At 43.8% G+C, this 26374-nt stretch overlaps 2 protein-coding genes across 7 annotated transcripts in view; both read right to left on the bottom strand.

Moving 5' to 3' along the window:
• Positions 1-1791: 1791 nt before the first annotated feature.
• Positions 1792-9854, bottom strand: LOC118509816 (Bardet-Biedl syndrome 4 protein homolog). Its single transcript, XM_036050968.1, has 9 exons — positions 9395-9854; positions 8997-9255; positions 8603-8875; positions 8377-8530; positions 3887-4009; positions 3716-3800; positions 3544-3630; positions 3219-3418; positions 1792-2925 (listed from the first exon to the last, which is right to left on the bottom strand). The coding sequence occupies exons 1-9, from the start codon at positions 9480-9482 to the stop codon at positions 2692-2694; spliced, it is 1503 nt and encodes a 500-aa protein (XP_035906861.1). The 5' UTR covers positions 9483-9854; the 3' UTR covers positions 1792-2691.
• A 1989-nt stretch (positions 9855-11843) lies between these two features.
• LOC118512020 (NACHT domain- and WD repeat-containing protein 1) overlaps positions 11844-26374 on the bottom strand; it is a 52966-nt gene continuing 38435 nt past the window's right edge. For 5 of the 6 annotated variants that reach the window (XM_036055804.1, XM_036055800.1, XM_036055801.1 and 2 more), the window contains exons 16-21: positions 24582-24693; positions 24275-24457; positions 23967-24062; positions 15576-17210; positions 15019-15496; positions 11844-13775 (exon numbers count right to left, since the gene is read on the bottom strand). In XM_036055804.1, the coding sequence (XP_035911697.1) occupies positions 13759-13775; positions 15019-15496; positions 15576-17210; positions 23967-24062; positions 24275-24457; positions 24582-24693 (2521 nt within the window). In that variant the 3' untranslated portion in view covers positions 11844-13758. The remainder of the gene's footprint in view (positions 13776-15018; positions 15497-15575; positions 17211-23966; positions 24063-24274; positions 24458-24581; positions 24694-26374) is intronic. The other variant, XM_036055805.1, reaches the window with a different exon arrangement.

Here is a 26374-nt window from a genome sequence, read left to right as displayed (position 1 = left end):
GGGGAGTGATCGTATATAAAAATCTCCCAAGCACATCCGTGTTCCTCATGCTCTACCAGAGAGCCATGCAGAGAGACTGTTGGGCACACATATGCACGTGAGATAGGATAAGCCTTTTAAAAAGATGCCCTACAGAAGCGTCAGTTTTGGACGATTTGTCTGCACTTTTTTTAAATTTCAATTAAATTCCAAAATTATGAGTAGATATTCTTGTCGGGTGTTGGGGCAAATACATTTACCAAGTGGCTCTTAGCATATTTGCAGTAAAAAAATCAATCAGACGATAAAGTGAACGTACAGAATTGTTCGTAATATGACTAGAACCGAATCTATGCTAAGCAGCAACATTCGGTGTAATCTTGTCATATTCCAGCCAAATCAACTTTGCTATAAATACACAACGACACAAAAAAATATTTTCCTCTGAAAAATTGAGAATTCGAGAATTTAACACGGTCTGTGGTTTCTGCGAGCCTGTTATTGCCTGCTGCTGAGTTCGTTGTGTGCTGGATTTGAAATCACACCCGAATCGTTCTGGACTAGGAATCGAATCTCAGAATATGTCCCAAAAAAAAAGAGGCCCGCGGCTAAAGTATAAACGGCAATACTGTCCGTGATTGAATAGAGTGTCATACGTGGAACAGTTTCTTCTTTTTCGAATTTTCGCTATCCCAATGTCAAGTTCATTCAATCCGTTAATTAAGCGTTCAGCGAGTGTTTCTGCAAACTCTGAGTCAATGACCCTTAGACGTGACACATACTCGTAGTTGTTTATCTCATGTCTCATGTCGGGCGTTTTTTCGTAGAACCTGATATTTTTATTCAATTGACGTCATCAGATTTAGTAACAGTAATATTACTAAATTTTCTACAATGTATGTTGACAATTGTCTGCTGCTGGAAATGTTAGAATCTTCTATATGGTAAAGAGGTTATGGAGATTATTTTTTATAACAAGGTTAAATAGTAAAGATATATTCATATCCCTGCGAGATCCACTAATTCCTTCGTTCTCTATTCTATAATGTATATGTAGTGTGCATAAAATATAGTACAGCGTCCACTAATAGACTTGCATCATTTATCGTTAAAACAGTCCAGCAATTGCAATTAAAGATTTTTTCGTACTTATCACTTTGATGGGCAGATATATTAGAAAGCGTTTGTTCCTGGTGACTGGTGTAACCGGTCAGAATTGTATCACTGCTTTCCAACTTTGGAAAAGCGTCCTTAAACATGGTAGGAGACAGATTTCGGACAATCAACGGTGTAAATCCCTTTTGATGCAGTAGAGCAATTTACGAGGAAACTAAGAGTTTATTTGTTTGGTATTTTAGTCGATGTAAAGCAGACGGCCATCTCAATACAAAACCTGGTGTCCCCAGATGACAATTACTTGGTATTTGAGCCGGACGAAGTTTAGAAAAACAATGTAGTTTTTTGAAAAACTTCGGCCATGCAAAAGACTATCAACTAATCTCATCGGCAGCTTATAGAATTTGATTAAGTAGCATAGAATAGAACTAATAGAATTTTATGAAGATGGAGTAGCAACTGTTCAAGTTTAAAATATTTATCTACAGTCTTTTTACCTACAGAAAATGACACAATGTACCCGTAACACACAAACAACTCATTAATCTGATATTTTCAACTCAACTGATCTTTGCATTAGTCGGCCGAATTTTGGTTTCCTTTATGTATTTTGTATTTCTTAAGAAAGAAGATACCTTTTGATAAGTAAGGAGGCGTTCACGAACAATTTCTCCTGCAATTTGGTTAATGATTAGAATAGGCGTAAAATTTACTGTTCCAGGATGTTGTTATTTTATTTCAGTTTCTTATGAATTCAATTCCAACACACGTGAGAGATACATCAGAAACCACATGGTTTTAACGATACCTCGTATTTCTAAAATAAAACAATTCTTCAACTCTCAAAATGCAATTCATACCACGCTCAGCATAATACGAGTAACGATTGTATGTTAATCGCTCTTTATTTGCAAACACTAACATCCGCTCGTGCGTTTGCATTTTCCTTCTGCGTAATAAAGCAGAAAAGCTTTAAAATGTATGATGGTCGCGAAAAGTCACCGCGATGAAAAGTTATGATCAGACGAGATTATCTATCGCCCGCACTATCTCATCATCATCATCATCAGCATCGTCATCCTGCCCATCATCACTTAGTGTCCATCATTTATTTACCCAACGTGCGTGCGTGGTGTTGCATTGCACCGTCTGTCATCTCCGCCAGCGTCGTTGTTGTTGGCTCCTATCTAACAGCATCTTGTCTTTATTAACTCCGCATGCAACATTGGCCTCGGGGGTTCGGTCGAAAGACAATACCAAACGGCACACCCGCCGCGTGCCAAGCGAGCACGCTGTACAGGCAGAAGAAGGATTGCGATAAAGGCAACGATCCGTGGCAGAAATAGTTCATCCTCCGTCCTGCGCTAAAATTATGCATCGCCACAACCAGTTGGACATCGGTGCTTTCTACCGGGGATCTGAGCCGGGCTGAGAGCTCCACCATTTCCCGGTATGACGGGGTAAAAGCATTAACGGAAAAAATAATAAATGAAGATCTAGTCCACGCCACGGACCTTTTCGTTTTTCTTTGCTAATCCTTTCCCAGCCCTAGTCTGTCGCACGGCTCCCCGTTCCCATCGGACCGTCTGCACCACATCAGGGCAAATCACCGTCAGAGCCGTCGCCGGCTTCGTCTTCGATGGTGTCCTCCGGCCGCACTGGTACCGTCGCGTCTCCCGTCATGTTGACAACAGTTTCCTCTTGCGTCCGGTCGGTATGAGGCCGGTCAAGGCCCCCGGTGTGTCCCGGTTCGGGTACTGGTGCAGTGTGTATCTGCCCACCGGCAACCACTGCAAGGGCTCCATTTAGTCGATCGGCCATTTTGAGGTACTGAGAAAACAAAACAACAAAACCCGTAGAAAGCTATGGATAATGGATACGTGCAGCGCCATCGCGGTTTGACATGAGGTCAGTAGGATGTACGGACAACGGAGAACAAGGGGATAAAATAGAAGGGACGAATAGCTTCAAGGGAACAGTAAGACAAATAAAATTCGTACTCGCTTTGATAAGCAAGTGAGTACTGTTCCGTTCCGCCCGGTCAGGACATCAGTGTGGGCCTCCCTTTCTTCTCAACTCTTCCACACGGCCACCAGTTCGCAGCAATTCGCAATCACACTTACCTCGCGATGAACCGTAATGTGTTGAGTCATCTCGAGAAAGTTGCTCAGATACAGGACGGACTGGTCCGATTTGCCTACCTCGTAGCAGTACAGCGCAAAGTTCAGATAGATTAGCGGATTTTTGACGGCGTCCGGAAGCATGGTTGACTTCTCCAGCGAAAGGTACGCATTTCCGGGATCATTTAAATGTCGCAGGCAAGCTGGCAACACGGGCGATTGAGCCGGACGAGTGGCACGGGAAGGGCGGGAAAAGTTTCGGGTGAGAAAAGTTTTATACTTATTGATGTGTACCGTTGTGTGTTCTGTTCTGGCGTGTTGAACTTACTTCCGAGCAGCATGTAACACTCGGCATGCTCGGGCCGAAGACTGATGGCGGCTGCCAGCGTTTGGAAGGCACTCACGTACTGTTGAGCTTTAATTTGATTCAGCATCAAGAAAACAGAAAGCAAACCCTTTCGTTTCAACTAATCCGTTTGTTGGGCGACATTAAAGCTTACCCGTTACGAACACCAGGCCGAGATTGTAGAGCGCGTTAAAGTTCAGCGGTGATACCCAAACTGCTTTTTTTAAACAGGAAATGGCCTACACGTGAGTTAGCGAGAGAGAGCGAGAGTGGAATATGTTTAAATTAGTTAAAAAAAAGCACAATACTAATCCGGGTTACTTACAGCAATGAATTTTTGCTTTTTGAAAAAGCACAACCCAATGTTGCTCCACACTTCCGAGCTTTCCTCGGGTAGGTTGGGTATCCGTTTGTACTTGTTGAGCGCACCGTCGATATCGTTTTTGGACTGCAATTCAGAAAAGAAAGGCTAATTCCACGTCTGTCGCTATGAAATTTGTGTAGAACTAATCCTTTCGTCCATGTTAATCAGCTTAAGTGTTTCTATTTATAGTGCAACCTTTTCACACAAATCCAAGAATATAGCAGTGCAGGCTGATGACATTTTAAAACCTCAAAGTTTTTACTTCCACATATCGTGCTTCCTCCAGCAAGCTCTCTCTAATGTTACGCCTTTGTTCAACACGAACTCAAAGTGTCTAATGTCCCAGACATAATTCATAGCTAGAACCAGCTTTGGGCATTGCACAGTTGATTGTGAATAATTAGGCAATTAAGATTAGGCGTTAGCTAGCGTTGAGGGCCAGACAGATTAATTTAGATACCGAATGAATAATAAATATTAACTATACTTGACCGCTTAACTAATGACTGCCCACTCTAAAGGCAGCAATCGCATCGGCAATCAAATCAAGACTTGCATCTTTAATTCATTACGAGGACATGTTCTCGCTTACCCCTGTCAATGAAGACTTGTTAGGTGATAGAGCATTAACTGTAACTTAAAATTGCTAATACTTGATTATCCAAGCTCCCGACGGAAGGCACAGTCTCGGCAACTCCTTGCTCAAGGATCAGCATCAATGCTGTTGAGTAATCAATTACGGCCGTATTGCATAGTTGGTCTTATGTAATTCCGTCCAGCTACTTAGGAACGATGATTGATGACATACCATTAAAATACTCTTTAAGTATTCAGCAAATCCCTTGCTTTGGCTTTAATCATTCATTGCCAACTTTAAGAGCCATTACTCCATAACCATCATGTAACGTTCTAGTCCTACCTGGAACTGTTTCCTCTTTGTTTTGACCCTAAAGCAGAAGATGACCGACGTAGTTATGCCAATTGTATGGTTTCATTTCCTTAGAAACTGTGGTCATAGATATAATGAAACAATAAAAGTTTGAGTTCAAGTGACGTTAAGATATTTGTTTTTGTGTTTTGCTTCCTGACTTTTAGTTTTGCATCGTTAATACAATTAGCACAAAATGAAGTATTTGTTTAAAATTAAGTAAGCATAAGTTGGTAGTTAAATTAATGATTAACTTAAGTAGGAAGTGTCTTGAAAACTAATACAATTTTTGTGTCAAATAATGATTTTAACGTAAGAAATTTGAAATTTAAATAATTACTACAACAGGATCAACATTTTCCGAAGTAAGTACAATGAATCGCGACTCGGAGGTGGAAACTTCCGGGACCATCTTCTATAAGTCAATCCAGATCCTGGCATCTGCTGATGACATAGACATCATTGGTTTGAGGCTCTTCTATGTAGCAGAAGCTTGTCAGAGGATCGAGCGAGCGGCACAGAATCTCGGGTTGAAGATTAACGAGGCGGAAACCAAACTGATGGAGGCACCACCAGCGGCCCTGCTAACAAACACTGATTTACGCAGGGGTGAAGTACAGATAGGTGACCGCACCTTCGAAGTCGCCCAAAACTTCACCTATCTGGGGTCAAAAGTCAGCACCGACAACAACATTGATGTTGAGTTACGCGCAAGGGTGCTGGCTGCCAACCGGTCATACTACAGCCTGAGGAAACTTCTCCACTCTAAATACCTGTCGCGACGGACGAAGCTGGGACTGTACAGAACATTTATAGTCCCAGTACTCACATACGCCACTGAGACATGGACTCTGTCCAAAACTGACGAAGCCCCGTTAGCCGCGTTCGAGAGGAAGATGCGTAGAAGGATTTTTTGCCCCGTATGTGTGGAAGGACAATGGAGGAGCCGCTACAATGACGAGCTCTACGAGCTGTACGATGATATCACTATCGTACAGCGCATTAGACTCGCCAGGCTCCGGTTGGCTGGTCACGTCATGAGAATGACACCGGACGACCCAGCCCGTTAAGTCCTTTTAGGCCGTCTACACGTATAGAGGAGGCGTGGTAGGCCCAAATTGAGATGGAGTGATGGCGTTGATGCGTCCGCCAGAACGGCTGGGATAACGGATTGGCAGACGACGGCGGTAAACCGCCAGCGGTATCGAGGATTGTTGCAGCAGGCCAGGACTGCAAAGCGTTTGTAGCGCCTAATAAGTAAGTAAGTAAGTACAATGAATATCTAATAAGTTCATAAAAATATTGTTTTCAAATCGTTCTAGTATGCTGCCATTTAACATTTGCTTCCATGCAGGACATTTTACAGCATTTTTGTATGATAAATATGACCATCCAATCGGTAACCAATTTTACTCTGACCTATCCTCTTTACAGGCAATCGCGGGTTATGGTGTATTCACCGTTCACAGGTTTAGACAGCCACGGTCTGTTGAAGTAACTGAGATATTTTTAAGCATTTCTTATTAGGACGCGTGCAACCACGGCCGAAAAACTTATGCGCTTATTGAGCCAATGAAGCCGCGCACAACCAAGAAGCATGGCAAGATTGACTTGTTCGTCACACAGCTACTCACTGGCTCATGGCTTCTTAAGAACGTTCCTACGAAGGATCAATGTAACACGATCGATCAACCACAAACAGTTTACTGTGTGCTATAAGAGTGTTCACGATTCAAAGAGAAGGGACAATCCATCTGCGTAGCTGCAAGGACATCCATCACACCACGGACAACCTATGCAAGGTGATGTGCGAGAGCAAACTAGTATGGGACGTTGTAGCCACCGCCTCCAAAACCATCATGGAGAAATTAAAATGACGATGGATTGGTGAGGAACGAAAAAGAAGAAGAGGCAACGGACCGTGAGGGCGAGTGCTTGATTGATAGTTAACGGCAGATGTAGATACTGGAGGTTAATGGCCTTCCCACCGTTGAAGCATTGCACCGACTACTACTTCAGCCGCAGACAGGCTACTTCCCTGAGAATCGAGCCGCCGTTGCGAGCAATAGCGGACAGCTGCGGATTGACATGTGGGTAACACTAGTCTAAGTGGTGGTCCGTGCCATCGAAAGTCTAATACGCCAGATTCCCTTAGGGAGTCACAGTGCGGCGCCGGGACATTCCTTCACTGGAAACGTCTATATCGAAGTTAAGCCTAACCTGGAAATCCGGTAAGAGGGTTGCTTCGGCGGGTAATGCAAAAAAACAAAGCATATCTTATTGAATGCGCTAATCTTCCGGATAAGTATTTCACTGATAATCTCAAAGTTGTCGAAGCACTGAAATCCGTTTTTACGTGTGCAATTCAAGCGATAATGTTTTTTACGGCTAGAACGGTTCTGTTCTAGCCAGGCTGTCGTGGAATTGATCCTGGTCCTTTCTTCGTCCCCACTCTAAGCGATTATTTTCTATTTTTTTCCTAGCCTGACGCCTAACATCACACGATCACCCTTTTTGGCTTTCGTAGTACTAACACGCTTGCTTGGACCTATCGCACAGCCCATGAACAGCGCCATCTACCGGACAGTAGCGTTCGAAGTTTTCAATCGCACCCAATTTCAATCGACTATCGTTGACACCGTCAAGGCTTTAAAGAACGCTGATTAATTTATCCAAAAGCATACTTAATGCTCTTATCTCTTTGCTTACATATTTCATTTAGAATATCGCTTTTCGCGCTGTGCCTATGCGTGTCATCCTTCATCAGAAAGACTACCAATACAAGCGAATTCTATCGCCAAAGATATCGGACATCACCCCATATTGCCCTTCTCTCTCTTTTAGACGATGTGCACTATCGTTGCTTAGTTTAGTTGTTTTCTGTTACTTATTAATCGTTTTCTATGTTTAATAATTGCTCGTTTCTGAGTTTGTCTTCTGTTTTTGTTTAAGCCAATCAACAACACAGTGGTCGGCTCGTGGCTTCTCTGCAATAATGGTTAACACAAAATCGAGTTGGTGGTCTGATGCTGGTCCCGTCAGGTCTCGTTGGCGGTGGGAGGTTTGGTGACTCTCCAAAGTTTCTGCGGCTCTCGTATCCACGCATTTCACCGGCGGCTGCGAATGGACAACACAGATCATCGCCACAACCAAGGTTCGAAGCACAATCGGAATAATATCACCAACCGAGCCGACCCGGGATAAGGTGCATTTAAATAGGATAGGAGAAGGAAAATACAGAAAAGCCTTCCAAGAATTGTATAGCGAACAAAATACAAATTCTAGTTAAAAGAACCACATTCACTAGTCTGGCTTGTTACATGATCTGGTAAAATGTATAATGCAACCTGTAAAGAGCTGAAGTCTCGTAGGTGGGTAACTAACGAAATAATTGTTATTTGTATTAAATTAGAATCACAAATCGGTGTCAAAGGTAGATAAGAGCACTATCCGTTCAATATAACGTACCTACTTTCACCAAGGAACATTTAGATAAATAGTTGTAAAATATTATTTCACGTACTTGCAATATCGATCCCAGCGCTAGCAGAGCATTCGTGTGCTTCGAGTCCGTGGCCGTGGCATCGAGCAGCTTTTCAAACGCTCGCTGATATTCGTTAATTTTCAAATACAGTATACCGATCTGCGTCATTAGCGATACATCGTCCTGCGTTATTCTGTATCGGAAAAAAGACAGAGTAAAGGGCAACACATCTCATGCGAAGCTATTTAAAAACACGGCCACTTACTGCAAACAGTTTTCAATCATTTCGATCGCTTTGATGCTGTCTCCTTCCTCGATGTATATTTCGGCCAAAATCTTGTAGCTCTCTACGTGCTTACCGCACGTGATGGCTTGCTTCAGGTACTCTTTGGCCTCCCCAACTCCGGCCTTCGGTTGGCCAAAGTTTTTGTAGTACAGCTCACCGATATGATGATATATCTCGTGGTCGGGTCGTTCCAGTAAAGTTTCCGCTTTCAGAAATACTTCCAACGCGTTCCGGAACTTTCCCATCGAATATCTTTGATTGACAATGAAAGCAAAATAAAATAAAGTAAAACCCTCGCACGTGCCGTACGGTACAAGGCATCCATGCAAATCGTTACGCGCAATAGTACCATTTTGTGCCGATCGAAACTCACAGCGTTTTGGCAAGTTCCTTATAGTTTTCCGGTTCCTTCCCGTTCAGTGCGATGGCCTGCTGGAAGCAGTGTACGGCTTCGGTTGGGCTGTTTTCCTCCCGCAGGATAAGTCCCTTCATGTAGTAAAGGTACTGCTTGTCGTAGCAGATGGCCAGCTGACGGTCAATCAACTTTTTGCACTGCTCAAAGTGCTTCCTGGTATACAAACCGTGTATCAGCCAGTTCATGTGACGATTGGTTACACTTTGCGGTTTCATCGCTGAAAACGCAAACACGAGACACGGTCGACTTGTTTTAGCGGGTTTCTGCACACTTTGCGACACCTTTTTCCCGAGGTGCCCTGTTGTAAGGAAATCACTTTCCGTTTTGTACTGTTCCTGGAACTGTCCAGGACTTACCGTTCTCGGCCGAAAGTTGTTTGTTGCCGCCTAGCGCCGATGCTGCCTCGTTCGCTCGCCCATTGCAGTACACGTAACGTTCGGTCATCTTCGTTTCCGTTTGCAGAAGCGTCTAATGGTGTGTTGATTTTTCCTTTTCTCCTTCTTCCTGCTTTCCCAAAAACTATTCGAAACTCTCGTCCGGTGGTCAGCGAAACTTCCACTACCGGCTGTCAGAAGGAACTCTGGCGAATAATTTGTTTTGGTTCCGTTTGTTGATGTTTCGTTGCCCCTGGTAACCACGTTGCGCGGTGAGTGTTTACGAGTTGTTTCAACATTTTCATGCTTCCTTTCAAAGTACATTCCGATCACAAAGAAGTGGGGGTTCTGCGTCACTCAACAACACACCCGACCTGGGTTCAAATCACGAATGGATCTGGACTAAGTGGAAATCGAGTATTGTACCAGATGGGGCTACGACCACAGCGCTATCTCTTCGTGTCGGTGTCAGAGAACGGTGAAGAGAGAGAACTCGCACAGAAATTGATTTTTTTTTGTAACGTTGAAATAAATTAGAAAAATGAATAGTTCTAAAAGCAATACTATTTTTATCAGATAATGGAAGAAATGTTGTTTGTTTCCTCTATTTCTTGATTTGCTATTTTAGGACGCGAAAAGACTAAGGAAATGATCAGCTTGTAGCTGGTAGTGATGGACCGAACTCCAGCAACAAACGAAACGCTTGATGCTTCACACACTAACACTGAGTTGCTGCTTAACATGCACGTGGTTTAGAGGTGCATATACACTAATAATACACTAGCCTTTTTCAGAAAAAAAGGTTGTTACATCCCACAAATTTCGGATTGGGTAATTTCTGACCTTTTGGTAGTTTTGAATATTTACCGGTCCGTTGTAGAGCGCTGGGAAAAGAGATTTCATTCTAAGTAATGGACCAGTATTTATAACATTTTCAAGGAGCCGAAAGCTCTGTATTTAACGAAAGGCTCTTCTGCTTTCGTCCAGTCTGATCAAGCTTTGGACCAAGCTTGAACAATTATTAAAGCACAATCATGTCCCACCTGGATAGTACTTGTGTTTACAACATTCGACGGGATTGATTGATGATGCTGATCGGTAACGCCGGAGTCGAATGTTTTCGCTCACTACTGCCCGGTAGATGGCGTTGTCCAAGGCTTGGTAAGCGTGTTAGTGAGATAGAAGTAGTTGAGTAAGATCGTGTCAGGTTCGGAATAGCTGGACAAAAAGGTGACTTTGACCATAAATGGGGGTAGAAGGGCATATAGAGCTAGTTGGAATTAGCATGGAAAGTCATGTAATGCCAAACCTATTCGAATGCAACCCTGAACTGATTTCCCTGGAAAAGGATGGTAGATCAGATCATGTCTCAACAATATGCTAAACAGCGTAAGAAAAACGATGCAAACATACACATTTGCTTACCCCTTTCTTGTGGTTCTCTATTGCTAGACATTTTTGTTACCAAATTATCCTCTCAACAATTCAGCTCAACATTGTCGTCATTTGGGTAAACGAAGTCAAGGAAACCATAAATGGTTAGCAAAAATACTTTTGTCTCAAGAAGAGGAATGTTTTTTTTACTTTTATTAGACCAAAAGCCGTTTTATGAGGCTGAAAGTTGGTAGAAGGAAGATACAAAGTTAGCTAAATTTTTAAGAAGAATAAAACCAAAGCTAGAACCTTATACCCAGCTGGAGGCGCCCAGTCCTTTACTAAAGCCATTCAAAATTTTATGGATGAGTTGAACCAGTAAAAGTATTTTTTTCTGTAGAGTGTGGTGAGGTTTTCAATAAATTTACCTAACCTAAGGGCTAGAAATTGGATATCAAATCGTGTTTTCAATCATTAAAGAATTATATATCACTGTCAGGAAGTAAACATTATCTTATTCATTGTATGTTTTAAAGGAGAGCGAAGAAGCAATGTGTAGGGATCGAGAGAGAGAGGATAAAAGGAAAAGATGGAGAACGTATGGGACGATTATGAGAATTATGAACTCGTGAGGAGAGAAGCTCAGCAAACGAACGAAAAACGAAACGAAAGAGAGGGCATGAAATGTAACCAGACGAAGAGCGTAAACGAAACAGAACATAACGAAACGAACGAAACAGGATGAGCACAAGAAAAATGAAACAGGACGATGACGATGAAAAAGGATGAAGAAAAAGCAACCGCAGTATGCGGTCAGTCTTGTGGTTGATTGCGACGAGAGCGGATGGGATAGCGTACGGACGTAATTGTAAAAAGAAAATAAATAAAGTTGTACAATTGTAAAGGGAATAACGAAGTTGTCAAGTTCTGGAAATGTGCAACGATCACGACACAATGGTTAAAACACGCTTTTTTAATATAACTAAATATATTATCACAATATGTTGGAAAAACATAAAGATATACCATATAAAAAGTAAAGCTGAAAGTCAGATGATGTAAGAACACATTTCATACAGTTTCAGGATATTTTATTGTGGGGCTCTCACGTATGGCATCGACATCCGTCGCTACAGGTTACAGTATATTAAAGTTTCGGTCGTTTTGTTTTTTAATAATGTTACTTTCAGTTTAATTTTAGCAATACCTTTGCATGAAATATTTTCGTTTAAATTTAATGAGTTTTCTAACACAACGTACGTAAGAGGAACGAACGAATTGCTTAAGATCGAAATACGAGACGTATGAGTAAACTTATAGGCTTAACTTTTAAAACTGTTAATAAATATTCTAAAATTTTTAAAGCATCGTACAGTTTCTAGTAAAAGTTTAAATTTATAGCAAAATGTTTAATAAACATTAACAATTTACTTAGATACTTTAGTCCTTAAACAAAAACTGGATACCAACAAGTAAACCACACCATGAAAGATAATGCTTAAGATTGCGTCGATCTACGGATTGATTGTTTTACGTTAACGTTTAGTAGAAACCCCAATAACTCGCTACTCGCTAAATACGCCATTAACTAGAAAAAGGTGTAACGGGGGAGGCGAAAAAACAATGCACCAATAAATTGGTTCAGCAAAACAGGGCTTTTTGTTTTCCTCTTGTCTTCTTTCTGCTTCAGAAAGTACTTGATTGTAGAAATCGGTCAACAAACAATCATGATTGTCGGTGCTAGAAAAAGGTTTTCAGTTACCACTACAAGACTTCTATCTCTCTCTCTCCCTCGCTCGCTCTCTCTCTCCCTCTCTTTGTCCCTCACGCGCAATATTTAAAAAGGTATCGTAGATCAGTGCAGTCCAGCTATGGAAAGTGTGTAGCATAATGTATGAGGGAAGATAATTCAATTCAATTCTTTTAGACACCACACGCACACACACACTTACACCCATTCAATGCTCTACGCTTAACGGCACACCGGGATAACATGAAGGTATATTTGTTACGCCTCTTCCGCTTCTTCCAAGTTCATGAATAAGTTGTTTGCTTCTGCGTTAATGTTTGCCAGGATTCGCTTTCCTTTCCGAAATCCTGCAGTAAAGGGACACCTAGTTCTATTCATGCTGCACGCTAGTAACAGTTGCAATTGCTATAAATATCATCAGCTGTATCCCGTATCAGTTATTCAGTTATTGTTGTTCTGCCCTCCAATGATGAAGTAAAACACGTGGATAGTGCGTTGCCACTGATCCTTCCTATTCCCAGTTCCTAAGAGTAATGCCAGTTTACGACCTCCGTTAATGGTTAAAATATTGAAGCACTACTACAACTGCTACCAGTTTAACACCTTAACACTTAGTTAATTCCATGTATCGCTATACGCAGAGGTTCTACTAACCGACAGCACTAAGATTTACTGCAGCAATTAACATACATTCGCCGGGCAAACATCTATGCTGATGGTTTCTTTCAGATACTACATTTTTTTGTTCGAATGATTTGCTGCCTTCAACATTGTACGAATGGCTCAGATTTGCTGCCTTCGTCCGGTTAGTTCTCACGGCCAGTTATGAGCTTTCGATATGACACTTTTTGTAAAGCCTACACGATGAAAATGAACCAAACAAGCTGTGGGAAAGCTTGCGCGATGAACAGTTGTATATGATGATGAACTTGAAAGCTCGACCATCCTTTTTTCCCATGCCGAACGAAGCTTTATGGGAGCTTTTGCTATAGGCGCGATTTGCGTCCTGGTGTGAATATATCGAAACATCCTGAAGCCTGCGCAATGGTTGCGAGTTGAAAAAACCGATCTAAAATATGCTCGTTACTTGGAATGTTTGAATGTTGTCTAAGGATATTTGTGATGGGTCGCTGGACCAGTTGTTACTACTTCTTGCTTAATAATAGCATCGTTAAAAGAAACTGAATCAAAACCCATGTATATATCTGCCAGTGCGCGAGCCTTAATCAGCAAGAACATCTGTAAGGAAGAGAATTAAAAAGGGTCAGTCAGTCGTTTAGCTTAAATGTAATGCAAAAATCACACCACTGTTAGCTTGTGTTTAGTGTGCGAATATTTCGGAAACTGAGCAAAGTTAGTATGCCTACGTAGTAAGTGTATTTTAATAAGTAAAATGATGAGAAAGATTATCCAACTACTTACGTAAAGCCGTAAAACCAAGCATCTTAAGCAAGCGGTAGAGCTCTAGAGTATGGAAGCGGAACTGGTACAACTGTTAAAAGGTGTGCTACACATGCTTTAAAATGTACTCGACTAAAGGATTAGTGGTTACTAGAAACCGTCCATACGGACGCTAATTTTTTTTCATTAATAAATAGAGAAAGAGAGATAATAAACTTGTGAAATATTTTCTAAAATCGAACCAATCTACATTAGAAAGCTGTGAGCGATTAGGAAGGGTACTGAGAGGGTGAAAGAGATCTAAAAACGATGGTTGCGCTAGTCAGTGAATATTAGGTACGAAAGATCAACTCTTTCATCTACTGAGAAATAGAAGGAAAATTCAAAAAACAGTTAGTTAGTTCTAAAATGGTGAATAGAAGCAACGAGAGCTAATTAGGTAGGTAAGTAAGTAAGTAAGAACAAGAACTATTGCAATATACCAAATGCAACCAAACGAATAATTTGGAATATTTCTTCATTTAGAACGGTTGTGTCAATTTATCGCACTAAAGCCACCATTACTCCATCTTTGGTGCATTTAATTGCACAAATGAAAAGCGCACTGTGAGTGTGCAGTTGCGATACGGGATATCGAACACGATTATGTTGCCATGAAGAGCCAATAGCAAGTAATCAATCTGAAGATCTTTTGATCATTTGATCTTCATGCTGCTTAATGTGATCGACAATAAATAACTTCAATTGCGATCACTATTCTTCTTGTTCGATTCTATTCTTGTACACCAAGCGGTTAATATACCACGCATAATTCCCCCAAAGGAAGTGATTTTGTTAGTAGCAGCCATACAAGATGCACTTCACAAATACACTCACAAACATCCAGTCACACACAGACAAACACACCTTATCCCCGTAGGTGCAAATATTTCGTGATGGAAGAGAACGAAATCCGGCCAGGGGAAAACCCGGCCAGGTCCACCTTACTGCATAAGGCAGGACCGGGACATGCTATTGCGTCGACACCGTTGCCTAAACACCGTCACCTCGTGGTCAAGATTATCGATCGAGCGAGACTTACGCCGTGCGCGAACGTGATACTGCTCACTTTCCGGGCTCGACTGGCGGCGCCGCGAGTGGCAACTGAGCGTGCCGAACGTGCAGTGCCGAAAGAGGGCCTGCAGATCCGTCTCGGTGGACGATAGCTTGAGCTGGCCGCCGAACGGATCGACCGACTGGTGGCCGCCGCCGCTACCTGCCGGCACCGAGTGTTGCTTCTTCAGTAGCAGCACCTCGCGCAACAGGTCGGGCTGATGCCGGTGATGGTACTGGTGGTATTGGTGCTGCTGATGGTGGTTCGGTTGGTTGTATTGGGTGTTGGTGGAGGAAGTTGAGGAGTACAGACTAGAACAGTTCCATGCATCTACCGAAAGCGACAGAGGGCGCGACGCGTGAAAGAGGGCCAGTTTCTTCGACATACCTGCGCGTTCCTCCTGGAACTCGTCCTCGTCGGAAGAATCGATTCGATCCTCCACCAGCGATGATTGGCGCGACAGTGACTGGGGGTGGGAGGGAAGAAGAAGAAGGATATCACAATTCAGACAATGAGAGCCTACCAAACAAAAGCTTATCGCTTACCGCATTTAGTCGGCGTCTGGGAGGCGATCGTTTATTCCACAGGGCCTCCAGCTGATCAAAGTGTTGCGATTGCGCTAGGGCCGCCTGCTCCGGACCGAGCGTGGCTTGAGATTCAACATTCTTCGCCTCGGCCAGCTTCGAAATTTCTTCCATACTGGCAGACACCGAGAACCGGCGCTTCAGACGCTCGTCCACCTGCGCCATCATGACCGAGGACGTGAGATGTGCGTACTTCTTCTGCCAGGTGTACGTGTCCAGCGATACCTCTTTCTTGAGCAGACGCCGTGCCGGTCGTTTCGGTCCAGCCGGTCGAAGATCCTCCACGTCCCGGGCCGGTGCCGAGTAGGTGGGAAGCTTAATGTAGCTAGCCGGCGAGTTGTGCAGACATATGATGGGCAAACAAGAGCTGTCCACCAGCTGCACAATGATCCGCGAACACTCGAGACTGATATCGAAGCGCGTGAATTGCACGTGCAGTTGCAGTGAGGTTAATGCTAAGCCTCGTTTCGTTTCCCACACGATTAGCGTCTTATCGTCACTTCCCGACACGGCCGTGGTACCGTCCGCCGACACCTTCACACACGTCACCGGACCGAGATGGCCAGCGAGCGTATGTATCTCCTCGCCCGTGTGAATGTCCCAGATAATGAGATTGGAATCCTTCGAACCGGATATGACCTGGCTTTTGTTGGTTACGGACACTGCCACACACGTCACTGCATCCGTGTGACCCACGAGGACCTGCGCCAGCTTACCTCCTGTCGCCTGCCATACCTTCAGCGACATGTCCCTCGATCCGGTGATGACGTACAGAGAGTCGGCCGTGATGATGAAGCACGTTATCTCGTCCGAGTGTGACACCGTGTACTTCTCGTCCTCACGCGTTAGCGACCAGATGCGTAGACTCGAGTCCCCGTTCGTGCACACCGCAAACTTCATGTTGTTCGTGACGGACAAACACTTGTGCGGTCCTTGAACGCTCTGCAGAATCATACCCGAGTCGGAGATCCACACGTACAGCAGCCCATCGCGATCGGCCGATATGATGCGCCGGGCATCCATCATGAACGTTACGGAAGTGATCGAGGTATTATGCCCCTTGAAGGTGGCCGTCACCGATCCAAGCCCCAGACTCCACACGTTCACCGATTTGTCCTCCGACCCAGAAGCGACCAGCTCACAGTTTGGAGCAAAGCTTACGCACGTCACTGTCGCCGTGTGTCCCTCCAGGATACTGGTCAGCTCCGGTGAATTCAGCTGCCAGATCTGTACGCACCGGCTCGAGGCCACCGCCGCCATTGTGGAATCGCGCGAAACGTCGAAGCAAATAACCGGGCTCGATGTCGACTGCAACGCCAACCGGTTCCGGTGGAACTTTTTGAGCGTTTTCTTCTTCTTCGGGTAGAAATTGACGATGGAATCTTCGTTGCGGAACGAGTAGAACGTGATCTTGTTACCGCCGGCGGTGATGAGGTAGTCATCCTTCTCCATCACGTACACAGCGGTAACGGCGCCCGGGTTTGGTGGCAGCGAGCGGATCATACGGCCAGAATGCATGTCAAAGATGAGCGCCTTCGTGTCCTCGCCGCCCACGATCGCTCGCTGACTGTCCATTGCGATGCAAAGGGCGCGAACCTGTGACAGGAGTATGATGGCCAAAAAAAACATTTAATAAATGCAGTAAGGTAATCTATTTCATTTTTAAATTTTGATAAGAGAAAGCGATCGTCCCACAAAAGGACTACTACAGATTACCGGTATTGAAGAATTAAGTTAAGTAGAGCAGAAATTATTTAGCATCAAATAAACAAAAGGAAAACTTTCATGTACTTTTAAAATGCGTTTAATAATGAAATTACATGATAATCTTTTGTGAGTCAATCTAAGCAGTAAAGAGAACCATTAGGGCCTATTGACTGAGAATATTATTATATCATTCCAAGCTTGAAACTTTTCACAAAATTATCGCACGAGTTACGCGTCTACACCATCGACATCTTGTCCCATACCGTGGTAATCTTCCGACATTGGTCCTTTATGGTCTTATTAGACCTAACTCAGCGTGTACGGTCAGACATAAAAGTTCAGAAAATAAATGTCTCGGAAACTACCAGGCCACATAGTCTTATCGAATAAATCGGAAAAATTTTGCTGACATCACACTTGGACGATATTCACTGTATGAGCCGGTGCAGTAATTATTATTGTGAAATATTATGTTATTCTAGTGCCCCAACCTGCTTGATACTATGATACACGGCTACAACCGACCATTTTGTACATCATTTGCTGCAAGCAATATAAAGAGATTCTCACCAGAAAACCAACACACAACTCACATCGGAAACAACCTATTCTCCCTGAACCTTCAGAATTTCGTTCGGCTTGTATCGGAAAGGTCCTGCGTAATGATGTTTGTGATCAATACTGATCAATACTGGATCAAGCAGCTCACTTTTCCACGAACCTGCTCTTCCACAATCCTGAGCCAGCTCACCGGCAGATCAGCTCTCGCAAACAGCTTCCCTACGACGTCATTGTACTCATACGTCAAGCGAGTTAAACTAACAACAAATGACAGTAAGTTGATACCATGCATGTCGGTTGACCTATATATGGGACTAAAGCTGCGAAAAGCTTCAAAGACTGGGTTGATTAGCAACGAAATTCGTTCAATTCACAAATCAGCCCTCCTCAACTCCGTCAATTTGGAGACGTTTTGGAGTTTTAGGACACAGATAATAATACGCATTAAACATTATACTACAGCTTTAGAACAATCAGATCCCTTAAATATCATAAGTAAAATCATTAACAAAATTCATGTAGGTAACTTCCTTTGGTTGTCCAAGAGTAAAATGGACAGTCGTCCCTATATGATGAGAATTAGCGGATCCTTGCAGACAAGATTCGGGACCCGATTCGGAGTGCTGCGAACGGCATATTGTATCGCAATCATGTCCTTAGTGGAACTTTAGTGATTTCGAGTGGAAGAGACTCCTTCTCGATATTTCGGGAACAACGGAACGAGTATCTTGGGGCTGTCTCTGAATCGCTGAGGTTGTCGATTTAGCAAACGTTACGAGGGCTCCAATAAAGTTCGCCAAGTACGAGCAGTTGTGACGGAGAAGCTGATTGCCGGGTATTACAATGAAGGATTGGCCAACTGACCCACCCTGGCATCGAGTCATAGCGTAACACCGTGTGAAGTCATTCACCATACACAGAAGCCTGCACCTGAAGTAACCGGTGATCGGGTGACAGGTCTGAGCCACGAGAAGGTTTTAGTTCAAACAGTACCCAGGGTATGGAGCCGCTAGCTACAAGCGGTTAATACTCTCTCTCTATTGAGATTTCCCTTCGATAAAAAGAAAAACATAAAGAAGGTTCTTGTTAACATACATTAAAACGTATGTGTGTCACATAACCCACATAGCATATGGTTGCATTCCAACTTATTGAACATCATGGATTGCATTGCGTGTAAGATGGTCTGGCCTTTTGCTGATCGATTAAATTAGAATATTTAATATAAAATAAAAATTTTAATAAAACACTTATGTCATAAAATTTAAGTAGAAATCACTTCTCAATAGAAGTCCACAACCCTGTTCAACCCGGTGTGCAGTGTGAATCATACAAGTCGAGTCATTCAAACTTTTCCCTTACCCTACATGCTTTTAACTTAATGGAAAACCCGCTTTTTCCCAAAATCACGTTCAACAACTTCAATAGCCGAACTTTCTCTACCTTTCTGTGCTTCTTCATTTGATTTACACTTTGATGCTGGTCAACCATCTTCGAAGCGGGCTCTCAAATTAACCTTAATGCCCGTTAGAACCCAGCAAAAAAAGGAGCGAAACTACCAAAGAAAACAATCGTCCGGCTTTCATCGCTCGAAAGCCGTTAGCTGGTCGGGTATCATGGTCGGGTTAAGCAGCAGCAAGCAATCAAACAGAAATCAAACGCATAATCTTTATGAACATGCCATAATCATCCACGCCACATCGGCTCCGAGCTCCGAGCAAACGCAAACTGATCCTTTCGGGGATTGTGGTGAATGCTGTGGCTACACGCTGGAGCCACTGATCCTTTTTTGCAGAAGCATTCGGTTGAATAATTCAATCCGTTGCTCATAATGCTGGAAGCATCTAAACTGCTAAACCGCACCGTAAGCCCACTTCAAACCGATGTCTCGTGCCGGAGCATGCCAGTCAGAGTCCCTTTGACTCATCGTCAGTGTACGAGGCAGCAGTGCATTGTGCCCTAAAGCTGCACAACCTTTAATAAAGTGGGCTTTAATGCGTTTAAGTAGCACAAAGGTTAAGGGTAAGTAAAACGGGGGTAAATCAAGCAGAGAATCGGACATTGGGATCTGATATTTACGATATGTGTAGTGTAGCGCACAGCAGCACTCAGTCTGCACGATTCAATTGCAACCAAATTTTATACCCAACGCAAATATAATAAAAGCACCTTTTTAGATGCTTGCGGCACATGCTCCGACCGCAGTAAGCGCAACCGTGCAACGAGCCACTTTGGCACTTCACTTGAAAGTTACAATATTCTACCATCCGCATCCCGGCAATCCGAAAGGTCCCGTCGAAGACGCTTCTGCACGGTTCCGTGCTCTTTAATATCATTTGCGTTCGCATTCGGCGTAGGATTTCCTTCCCGACTTTGCGATAGAGGTTTCCTCTCCATAAACAAAAAGCTTTTCGTTTGCCGTTCGCGCAAACACACAATTAGGGAAATCCTTCTGTTCTCGCGTTTGCTCGAAGTTAATAAATTCAGCGGTTACGGACCGGATGGAAAACCCACCGAGCGACGAAACCAGCGAACCGTACGTCGGCGCGCATGGATATGTCGGCTTCCGGAATGGGATTTTCCTTTCCCAAGCCCGGGCAGGAAAAACATTGGCCTGAGTGTCTTGTTTAGCTCGTCTCTGTTTTCGTTCCGTCCCGCACCCGGCCACAGTCTTTTCGACCCCAGTTTTTTTCTTGCTTTGTCAACGGTACTCGGTGCCACGAAATAACATTTAAATCCGATTCCGAGCTGACTGCGTACGTTGGCTCGGGATTGGTGAGATTCGTCACCACGTGCCGTGTCCCATCACTTCCGACAAACAACAGTCACGCACGCATCCATCCATCCCAAAACGACTCGAGTTTGGCAGACGAACTCTCGAAGGCATCGGGATCCGCCACTCGTCAATGCGAGAACCATCGATCATCATGGGAAAGTGTCACTGTTTTCCAGGCTCGTGGTCTCGCTTTACTCCCCATTTCCGGGCTCACTTCGCCCCGTTCGCTTCAACCCACCCGCTTTTCACCCTCCTTGCTGCTTGTACTGCTGATGCTGGTGCCACATTTTATTCATAGCTTTTGACGGTATTACGCAAGGCGAACTCTTACAACGCAAAGATCATCGCGCAAAGTGCAAGCGTTCCGCCGGCGGGAGAATTCAGGACAATGGAGCGTTCATGTAAATGGCGCCCAGTGTTGGGGAAGTTTTCCGATTATTTCGAGCCGTTCGACTGACAGGAATGCCATTCCCGCGTGCCGTCGACATTGCGCGCAGTCGGTCGGTCCCGCCTGCTCGATGACGAATTGATTTCCCATCCCTACCGGAACCGGAACAACCGCAACTGACACCGGAATGCCATCGTCATCGAGAAGAGGAGCTATCGCGCCTCTTTTGTGCCGATAATCGTAAATATTTATTAGGTGCAGCGAGTCGCGAATGACGCACGGCGCGCGATGCTCCTGTCGCCCCTGATGTGTGTGTGTAGTGTCCGGAACAACTCCGTTCCAGGGAAAAAGGAAAGGGAGTAAAATGGTAATCAAATATTATGCAGCTGCGACGGCATGTGTCGCGGAATGAAGGCCCATACGGTGATGAGCAAGGAACAGCACTACCACCACTACCGATTGAGTTTTGGGTACATTATTCGTGGAATGTGGTAGAATCTCGGCCCACATCGTCTCGGCGTGTCTTAAGCGAGAATTAGAGTTTTATCTTTATTTGAGTGCTAATCCATCTCGATTCTGATGGGGGAAATCGAGGCGTGCTTATCTCAGTATCTGTGTCGCGGTTATTGGAAAAGTGTGCACATATGTCGCTCGCATCCGAAAGATGACTTCTCCCAACGTAAGCTATTGCCATATTTATGAGCCAATGCGGGACGAAAAAAGGAACATTCCACTGCAACAGTTACGAGAATTTGTTGGACGAGCTGATTCCAGGAATTCGAGCAAACAAGCGATAAGCGCTGTACTTGGATAACACCCCGCTGAAATGGTTGATTGGTCATTTCAACGGAAATTATTATGATGCGAAACGTCAGTTCTCATTTACTCAATTGTAGCATTTACAACAAAATGTTCAGTGTAATCGGTAGCAATTATTCTTTTGAAAAAAATATCCAGAAGCAAGTATGATCAAAGTTTTGAATGTTTGTTGTGTCCGTTAGCCAGATGCGGCCCTCGAGTCCTTTTAATTCGGCACTCAAAGCACTGATGAAATAATCAACGCCTGGGTACTATTCAGAAGACTTTTCAGCGAAACTTCTTCTTTCAATAAACTTTGATTGTAAATAGCGTCTTCAAGTGCTAAATTAGATATAATAGTTTGACTTTTCGAATTCTCCATCTTTGTTTGTACAACCTGAAGAGGCCTTGGCCTCCCATTTCTGATTCCATTCGCTGGGCTTCTTATCCTTACATACTCATGTGCATAACTTAATAGTTAATCGTCATCAGGGACAGAATGAAGCAGACAGACTGCTGAAAACAGCAAATAGATGGGTCGACTGACGTGATCGAGGCTCACTTTCTGGACGAAAAGGTGCGTAAAATTAAGTAAAATTGTCGATATTGAGCTAAGTCGTCCAGTCTTCCAGAGTTATACCAAGTCGCAAGGACTCCTCAGAAACTCACTATTTGACTGTGAATCTAGAGGTAAGACCGCCAAAAACTGATGACTGGTTTTTGGTCGACCAAATCATCATGTTCATCAACGAAAATCAACTCGACTCATGCGTCACAGTCTTGAATAGGTTGAGCCCGCTCTCCACTAAACAAAATCTATTAATATATCTCCTTATATCTCTCCCTGTCTATCAGAAGCTTCTCTGTTCTGTAGGGAATATCCTGCATCGACAAAATAGTTCTAGTGATTTTACTCTACAGTTTTTTCTTCTTTCGAAATACTTCATTTTAGATGCTAGTCCATCGAAAGCAAATGAACGAAGATGGTCAAGGCCAATTTACAGGAACTAAGAAATGATTTCAATATTCAAGAGAAACCAATCGAAAATCCAACTCAGAGACCCAGGAAACAGAGGTTTTTGTATGATGAACGAGTAAAGTGCACTTTGCATTCTATTCAGGATCTTTTCGAACATTTGTAGAAAAAAGTGGAATCTGATGCTCTTGCTCGATTCTTCGCAAGATTTAATGGAATCTTTTCACGCATTTCTGGTCTAAAATATTCCAATCCTTATAACGCCGATGCACTCATTCGGTTGAACTTTGTTTGCTCTGAAATATCTGAAATTATTTTACTACAATATGTACAAAATTGAATAAGGGCCATATGTTGGAATGAATATACAATCATCCAAAAACTTAAAAATAGCTAAAATTGCGTTAGGTTACCTCGAAGAGCTTGCAAAATCTCGGAATATTCTGGCCTGCTATTGGCTTCATGTATCATATATCTAGATCAGCTATCACATATCAATCTCGGTGTGATAGCTTCCAATATCGACCATTTTATACTTCCAGGTTGTCACACAGATATTCCTCTTTCAAACCACCATAATTCTGACACAAATTTTAAAACATATTTCTATTTAACAATTTCAAAGTTGCTCTTATTCGAGCAACTCACAACCAACACACTGCTTGTTCCATGAAAAGAGTATCGAGCAGTAGACAATTTTCCTTACATTCCTTGCAAACTTTGACCTGCAAGAATTAAGTGCACTCGCTCAAGAACAACAAACGCTGCTTTCTAAGAAAACCAAACCTAGGAAAATGCTTTCATCGACCTCGATGTAGCCATCTGCCGCGTCCCAGTGACATGAATGACTAGCACAAAGTTCTGCATTAATCAACGTCTCTGGCGCGAACGCGAATAGCTTCAGCCAAATTCAGTCCAACGGGCAAAACGAAAACCCGAAATGGAAAGTTAAAACGTTGGCTTTGCCGTTTTTTTTTTTTTTTTTGGATCGAGCGCACGCTGGCTGTCCCGTGATAGAATTGGCTGCTCCTTTGTTCACCTTCACCGTTACGGGGGTTTGCTTTATCACGCACACGCCGCCTGACGGTGGAAAGTTTTCCACGTAATTTCCGTTTATGGGATTAGTGCCACCCGTAAGCTGCTTACCTTCGATTTGTGTCCTTTCAGGGCGTGCAGCTCGGTGCCGGTGGTCAGCGACCGGAGATACAAACCGTTGTCGGCACAGTGTACCAGCAGGAACGTCTAGCGGGAGTAGCGAAAAAACGGGCAAGCGAATAAATAAACCAACCGGCACACGGTCGACATCCGTCAGGAAGTTGGCAGCATCGCATGAGCAACCGCTTCGTTCACCGACGATCACGCAATAATGTGCGAAAGTGAAAGGTCGCAAACGGGACGCGGACCAACACACACTGCTGCGTTTCGTTTGGCGTCGACACCAGGCTAACACTTACCGAATCGCACGAAATCTGCATGTTTAGAATGGGTTGCGCCATCTGGATGCAGTTGAGAAGGGTAAAGTTCGTCAGCGACCACAGACAGACGGTTGCATCGTGGCTGGACGAGACGAGCACTTCGCTCGGGTAGCTCATGTGCAGTGCCGTCACTGGACCACGGTGATGATCAATTTTGGTAACCTAATTTTACACCACGATAAAACATGTCGAACGCATTTTGTTAGCTGTGTATGCGATGGCACTTCAAACTTGTCGAATTTTCACACGGACGAACAAAAATGCTGAACGTTTCACAATAACTTACCAGTTTGCCCGTCTCGAACAGTGCAATGATGATGCTGGAATCGTCACTACCACTTATGATGTACTTGTTGTCTAACGCCAGCGTAGCACATAGGGCCGGAGCAATGTGTTCCCTGCGGAAAGGATAAATGTAAGACTTTCATTACTTTGTCTCGCAAGTTTAACGAAAAACTGAGATTCTTCCAAAGAGTTTACGCCCAAACAAATCACGAAAATACTCAACACAACTTAATGCTCCCATTCTCTTCCTATGCAAGACATAACAAATCTTTACGTAAAGCACACCCAGAATCTTTCGTAAACCATTCCCTGAGTCTCGGATGGCCTTTCTATTGCTGCCTTTCGCCGACAACTCAAATGTTCTGACTGGAGTACCAGGGGCACCCAAAATTACCATTTTCTCTTCCTCGCTATGTTAATTGAAAACTTAATATTCACTTTACTATTCAAGCCTGGTGCCCCGAAACACACACATACCATCTGTACCGGAGACTTGTGCGCTTCCTTCGTTCTGGTATTCTGAGTGGCAGAGCCGAATGGAAAAAGGGAGTACCGCCATCGCTTATCAATGCAAATGGAACGTGGTGCCCTGTGCTGCCATCAGACACAGCAAACGCCCGATGATGGTAGATGAAGATGTCAAGGCACGGTCAAGGCTGAGAACACTCGCGCTCGTAATGAACAGTCTGCAGCTCATTCATTGACAAACTGATTTTTTATACACGACCCCAACTCATCGCCAGTTCTGCGGCGAGTGTCGTGCCCGTTCTTACATCTTGAAGCGTTAATCCTTTCGCCGGATCTTGGCCGGTGTATGCAAATGGCAGTGGAAAACTGTGTCACCATTTGCATCACAAATAAATGATAACCCCGAACGATGTCTCTGGCGCGTCTGTGAGGCGTGCCGATTGTTAGCTCAGAACACATGTTACAACGGCTTCTTTTGGCTTTTCGTGTGGCGATGCTTCACACCAGGAACGTGCCAGTGTAAATCAGGATTTAACAAGATATTTAAATTTTGCCCGTTTTTCATCACAATACCGAGAAACCATGGGCTTGTCTTTCAAGCTCAAAGGATCGGGCGTATACATCATTAAAATTAGAATACAATTTACAATTTCCTTTCCAAGGCGTCGTCGTGCTCAAACCAATTTATCATCGGCATATTAACATTCCTCTTTACATTATCCATCCAACGTAATGTTAAACGCTTTTTGATAAGCGATCGGAGGTGAAAACGGTTGATTGATTTTCCTTCGTGTCGCCGAGCACAGCGAAGAAAATAACACCCGAGCGGGTGACACCGAGTGGCTTGATTCTATTGCCATGCGATATCACGAGCAACGATTGCCTTTTCGCAGCGCATTATTTTTATTGCGTCTCCCCAAAAAATAATAAGATTCGCGCAACAGTTTGAACACATCTTGGCAATTTCCTGTCAAGCGCCTGGTGGGATGAGAAAAAAAACAGATCTCCCTCGCTCTTATCACGAGTTCCGTTCTTTCTTTTACGTCCCTATCCAGCACGTCCAACGGCAGCTAAGTAACAATTTTTTATATCATTCCCATCGTACGGTGCAGCCAAGGTGTGCCCCGGGTTGAAAGCAGCCAAGCCTGGATGATTTAGCACCATGTTAGGAACTCATTAATTTCTCAAATTTCATTCGTTTGTGCGTGTTTGGGCCCAGATTGGAGCCAAAAGTCTTGTCCTGACAGTGTGCCCACGCCAGGCAGGTGTGATAAGTTGTGATGCTAATGGTGAAGAAGATACATTGTACGCATGAACGATGATGCC

The sequence above is a fragment of the Anopheles stephensi genome, chromosome 3 (genome assembly GCF_013141755.1).
Source record: "Anopheles stephensi strain Indian chromosome 3, UCI_ANSTEP_V1.0, whole genome shotgun sequence".
Lineage (NCBI taxonomy): Eukaryota > Metazoa > Arthropoda > Insecta > Diptera > Culicidae > Anopheles > Anopheles stephensi.
Note: the sequence above shows the minus strand (reverse complement) of the source record. Positions and strands in the feature narration are given on the sequence as shown.